The sequence below is a fragment of the Opisthorchis viverrini genome, assembly GCF_000715545.1.
Source record: "Opisthorchis viverrini unplaced genomic scaffold opera_v5_1, whole genome shotgun sequence".
Taxonomy (NCBI): Eukaryota; Metazoa; Platyhelminthes; class Trematoda; order Opisthorchiida; family Opisthorchiidae; genus Opisthorchis; species Opisthorchis viverrini.
The window spans coordinates 5,902,659-5,908,279 of record NW_008751657.1 but is presented as its reverse complement, the minus strand read 5'-3'; the positions used below and the strand labels follow the sequence as shown (position 1 = coordinate 5,908,279).

Here is a 5,621-nt window from a genome sequence, read left to right as displayed (position 1 = left end):
ACAGATGGTCTGGTCAAAAGTGTCTAAAAAGTTCAAGGGGCTTAACACGAATGCAGGGGTCTGCGCCAGAAAGCACAGGGAACCAAACGAACGCATGTTCATCGCAAGTCATCGAATAACAGCGAATACAGGCGTCCAAAAGATGGCATTTTACGAGCCGCCATCTACGGAGACGAGTGTTGTTCTCCGTGCCTCCTTCAGCATGGCGCAAACCGCGAGGTGGGCAGCACATGACTTGGCAGAAAGGCTTGAAAGAGATCACGAAGATTTTGGGTGTTGTTGGTGTTGTATACCTTCCAGGATGGGGTCCCCGTGACCCCGTCTGTGCTTGGCTAGAGACGTAGCAAATGGCGGGTAATCGATGTCAGTGGCGTTCGTGCTGTCAGTTTCCAGTTTGCTTGAGCGGTTGGAGGTGTAGGCACCTCAGTGCTAGGTACCCTCCTTCGTCCACCCTTTTCTCTTTTCACTCTAGGGTTTTTAATATAATTATATATATATATATATATATATATATATAATTAGGCGAACCTTATGGTTGTACGGCAGTGAAGCATCAGTGTCGTCACGTTGCTTGCTGTCTTTGATGATGATGATGAGGAAGAGGAGCCATCAAAATTTTTGACGAGAGAAAAACCTACGTCCTCTGAAGGTTTTCCGAACTTTGATGATGATGATGAGGAAGAGGAGCCATCAAAATTTTTGACGAGAGAAAAACCTACGTCCTCTGAAGGTAAAGTTTCCGAACTCTCAAGGACCCTTGCAAACAAATAGCGGGTCTCGGAAGTATCAAAGCAAGAAGCAAAATAGTACGTTTCAGAGGCCCTTCAAAGCCCTGGACCCAAACCCGGCATAGAACTATTAAATCTGCTAACCTCTCTGGCGGCACCTCTCCGATCCTCACTTTCGGGCGCAGCAGAAATAGTGTTGAATGCTTGTTCACAAACTGCCTCAGTCTTTTAAAAAAAACATAGACTTGTCTTGAACAGCCGTCCGTATTTGCATTTACAAAAACCTAGCTCACACCGGACGTCTCTTCCCCGCAGATTTCCATAAGCGCGTGCTCCATTTTCCTAGCTGACTCGAAACAATGGAGGGCAGGTGGGGTTGCCGCCCCACCTACCCCGACTGTCCTCTCCGACGCCACTCCAGCACCTTTTTATGATGTACCGTGGATTCAAATCCCGCTGCATGTGACCGATTATTTTCCCGGCGTGGCCTGTCGTTGCCCCTCACATCCACCGGAAGATGACCAATTTCTCATACAAACACTTGAGTAGCTCTCCTCCAGCTACCACTTCGCGCATCTCCTGGTCGGTGATTTTAATGCTCCTGAGGCCTCCTGAATGGAGTTCTGGTGTATTGGGTCTGATAGATATTTTTCATTGACGCTGACCAAAGTCGTTCAGCAGAGCGCTTGGACTCAACACGTCACCTCACCCACTTGGTGCCGCGCCAAATACCACCCCTCACATCCACCGGAAGATGACCAATTTCTCATACAAACACTTGAGTAGCTCTCCTCCAGCTACCACTTCGCGCATCTCCTGGTCGGTGATTTTAATGCTCCTGAGGCCTCCTGAATGGAGTTCTGGTGTATTGGGTCTGATAGATATTTTTCATTGACGCTGACCAAAGTCGTTCAGCAGAGCGCTTGGACTCAACACGTCACCTCACCCACTTGGTGCCGCGCAGACCAAATACCACTACTACTGGATTTAGTTATCACTAACGGAAGACACTTCGTTGATCAAGTGTCAATTAAGGCTTCACTGGAATGTAGTGACTACTATGTGTTGACCTTTGATTTCATCTGGTACTGGACCAGCAACACTGAACCTCAAACGTGCAACTCAGTTGGAACCAGTTTCAGCGGAGGCATACAGAACCACTGTCCAAAAGATTCACGAGCCTGGCGCTATGTTTGTTCCGAAAAACCAGCGCGCAGTCGGACAGACCAAGAGCTACCCAAAAGGATTCGGTGACTTCCGTAAACGAGGTCCCAGCTATTTTATAAAAAAAGCTGGCCACGGGAGATACAGTAGATGAGCTGCCATTTCGTAGATCGGGAATCCGCTAATGGAACATACGAAAACAGGCCACGATACTAGACCTCGCCCGGAAGAATAAAAATGTACCATGTAAGTATATGAGACACCACCAAAGAAATAAGCCAGCACCTTCTCCTTGATAGACAGAAAAGTGGAACCCACGAGTGACCCAAGAATGGTAACTGAAACCTACAGAAAACATGTAGGTCTCGTTATATCCAATCTTGTCAAGACTGCTAGCCGACTTAGTCTTCCCGGAGGAGGACGTTCGTCAACTCTTGCAGAAGACAGACCCTTTAAACGCTTAGGGGCCAGACGATTTCCATCCAAAGATCCTGAAGAAACCGTCACTCACACTGGCAAAGCACTTATACCTAGTGTTTCGCCAGTCACTCGACGAAGGCACCCTTTCCTCCACAAAACTGGCGACCGCCTAACTCGGAGCAGGCCTGTTAGCCTCAATGGTGCTAGGTGATAGAACCCTTCTAAAGCTTGACATTTTTGAGAACCTTATAACTTAATGTCCCCAGGGCAACACGGAATCGCCACAAACCGCTTTTGCGTTTTGTGTCATTATCATAGACACATCGAAATCACTCTTCAAACCCTTATATTTAGTTCATCTGGCGGTTTTGAAAGTAAACCGGACAACAACCCGTTCTTGAACATATGCTGGACTCGATCTCCATTGATGTGAGCCTCTCTGGAACCGGGAATCAAGACCCCAGCATGGTTTTTGAACCGACTGTTTTATCGGTTTCCTCTCGCTTCCGGTTGTGTACCTCTGGTATCCATAAGACGCTGTGGCTAGTTCTTCAGACGTTAGCATTATTTTGGGCTGCTGAACTGAAGGGTCTCTGTTCGAATGGTTGCCCATCGATAGTCGTCTATGTGCGGTTCGTTTGGCAGCGTCAGCGATTGTTGTGATTGCCAGGGGCATGAATGCGCAAGCAGGTCGCCTTAGCGCCTCTGAGGCTCAATGGGATGTTTGCCTTGGACTGGAATCGAGACGCACAAACAACGGTGGATGCCTGCTGCAGTTGTGTATTGACCACGAACTGTTTCTACGCAGCACTGACTTCCGAAGCCACGGACACCCCTTGACCACGTGGTCTCCCACGCAAGCGAACCAACCCCCAAAACTCGTACACTACATTGCCATTAGCTATGGGTGATGTGGGTCAATTGCTAATTGTCACTTGTTCTAGAATGCCTATATAGTTCAAATCACTCATTTGTTCGCTACGCTTTTCGGGGGCTCACAGTGCGCCTGGCCATTGAGAAGTTGTCGGACCTCTGTCAGAATCATCTACTGCAGTCCCTGTTGGACAATACTTCTGATGTTGACCCTCACTGGAACTGCTCTGAGTAACCCTGCTAGATGCTGGATGCTCCGTTTGTGAAACAGTGCAACAATCTATATTTAGTCACTAGTTCTCGAGCAACACAAACTGATCGAGCTAACACTTATAACAACGACTCTCCTATCTCCAAAAAGAAAACATGAATCGTTGGATTGAACACTCAATAACAAGTAAACCTGCCATCTGCAGTTGCTCACTCCGATTTTAGACCCGCAACGCAGTCCTGGGCAGTGAATTTGGAACCCCGATGGCTTCGGAATAAGTGAAAACCTTTCCTCTCTCAAACGTTACGGGGTTGCTGACCCTTAAAAATTACCAGTTGCTTTGTTTAAATACGTAGGTGGAATCTTCTGTCAACACCTCTGCCTAGGTGAAGGATACAACTCCACCCAATTGGGAGGAGTCGATAGTGGTGCCCGCCTTCAAGGTTTTTCCCACTGATTGTGACAATCAAGGCGGAATTAACTTGATACCCCTCGTGACCAGGCTTCTTGCGTCGCTTATTTTATGTCACGTGGAAGATGGGACCCGGGATCAGAAAGCAGGATTTTGGTCTGGAATGAGCTATGTGATCCACATCTTTACATTCCGTCAATTGGCATGTGTACAGGCGCCCTACATCTTGATATTCATTAACTTCAAAGGGGCTTTCACTTGTGTGAACCAGTTCATTATTTCCAACACCTGTGCCCCAGAAGTCCGTGAATATCATATACTCTTCGTCTTCACATACTTATGGTAGCGTGAGAGCGTACGTAGAGCTCTCGGAAAACTCTTTAAGCAGTGGTGTCCGACAAAAGCATTGACTGTTTTTGTTTTAGTTCGTCAGTTCAAACATCTCGACTGCTCCTGTCCAATCTTGGATAACGTGGCAGTATCTCGACCCACTTGTCCCCTTTAGTTGATGTGACAGTTAATCACCGACATGGTGTTACAGCGAAACGATAACTTATTTCTCATTTAATTCCGTTATGGATGATGTAATGAGGTTGACTCTGGAAGGCTTATAAAACCCCGATATCCACATTTGCATGAATACTGACTGTACCGACCACCCATGCTGAACGTGCCGCTAAGAATTTGGGGAGTGATACTGAAAGTTGGGAAACAGTGTATGTGTCACGGAAGTTGCATTAGCTCTGACCGTACCATGGCAGGTGGGGTCAACGCCCTAATCTCAAAGGCCGCAGTTGAGTTTGCTGGTTTCCGTCACATGAGACATCAAAACGGCATGCCACTGGGTCTTAAAGGACGCATGTATTGAAATAGAGCGTATCGTTGGATGGTTAAGAGAACTGACCAATTCCAGCGGAAAACGTGAGACGTCTTCAATCCTTTGACCACCGGTGCCTCAGAACAATGGCTAGAATTGTGTGGAGTCAGCGAATTCAGATTGGGATTATCGGAAAACAGGTCTTTGGTGAAGCAGAAGGTAAGGTAGCTGGGTTATACTTTAAACATGCCGAGAAGAGCCTTGTTTTCCGTGCCTGGTTCGGAGTGGCAGAATCATAGAAGTGGACAGTATCTGGCATGGCACAAGGTAACGAAGGATGTTCTGAAAGTTCGTATGCTGTTGATGCTGTGCACCTTCCAGTTCGAGGTCAACGTGACCCTTTATGTGCTTGGTGGCTAACCAAGCGGCGTTCGTGCTGTCGGTTTCTATCCAGACTGTCTGACTGAATGTTGGGGGTGCAAACACTTACAACGTTTGTGGTGGACTATCCGTTGGTCTGCTTCCCCGTCCCATTTTTTATTTATTCAGTTAAACTGACACGGCAATGCGGCACTGGTGTTTTTTAGTATTGTCAATGTTGATGATGATGGCGATGGTGATTTTTGTGTCCACAGGGAGCTGATTTCTATGTGGCGACATCATCATCATTGTCAGCTGTAAGAACCGCGTACTCGTCGTACAGTCGTTGTAGCTGCCGCAGTTTCGTTCACCGATGTTTTTTTTTGGGGGGATAGGTACAGTGGGCCGTCAAGTGGGGGGTTGGAAGGCGATAGCTTGAATGCACGAGCGCCTTTGAGGGCGCGACTGGGCCATGTCTGACAATGTCTCTAGCCATTGATGTGGCCCGTCTCGGGGTCCCCATCCAGGAAGACGGCAGTGACCAGCGCAGGTGAGTTTGCTGGTAATGGCCTTCATACTTCGCTGCCAAGTCATTGTTTGACCGCCTCTGGCTCTCTTCCACCCTTCACATGGTTG

At 47.7% G+C, this 5,621-nt stretch overlaps 2 protein-coding genes across 2 annotated transcripts in view; one reads left to right on the top strand and one right to left on the bottom strand.

Annotated features, from left to right (window-relative positions):
- Positions 1 to 344, top strand: part of T265_00094 (hypothetical protein) — a gene marked incomplete at both ends in the record, with an annotated part of 9,282 nt that extends 8,938 nt beyond the window's left edge. Inside the window, one exon of the mRNA XM_009163751.1 lies at positions 123 to 344. Coding sequence (XP_009162015.1) covers positions 123 to 344 — 222 coding nt within the window. The remainder of the gene's footprint in view (positions 1 to 122) is intronic.
- Positions 1 to 1,190, bottom strand: part of T265_00093 (hypothetical protein) — a gene marked incomplete at both ends in the record, with an annotated part of 10,278 nt that extends 9,088 nt beyond the window's left edge. The window contains 6 exon segments of the mRNA XM_009163750.1: positions 155 to 327; positions 341 to 468; positions 529 to 659; positions 873 to 953; positions 1,022 to 1,074; positions 1,121 to 1,190. Coding sequence (XP_009162014.1) covers positions 155 to 327; positions 341 to 468; positions 529 to 659; positions 873 to 953; positions 1,022 to 1,074; positions 1,121 to 1,190 — 636 coding nt within the window.
- Between the last annotated feature and the right edge of the window lie 4,431 nt (positions 1,191 to 5,621).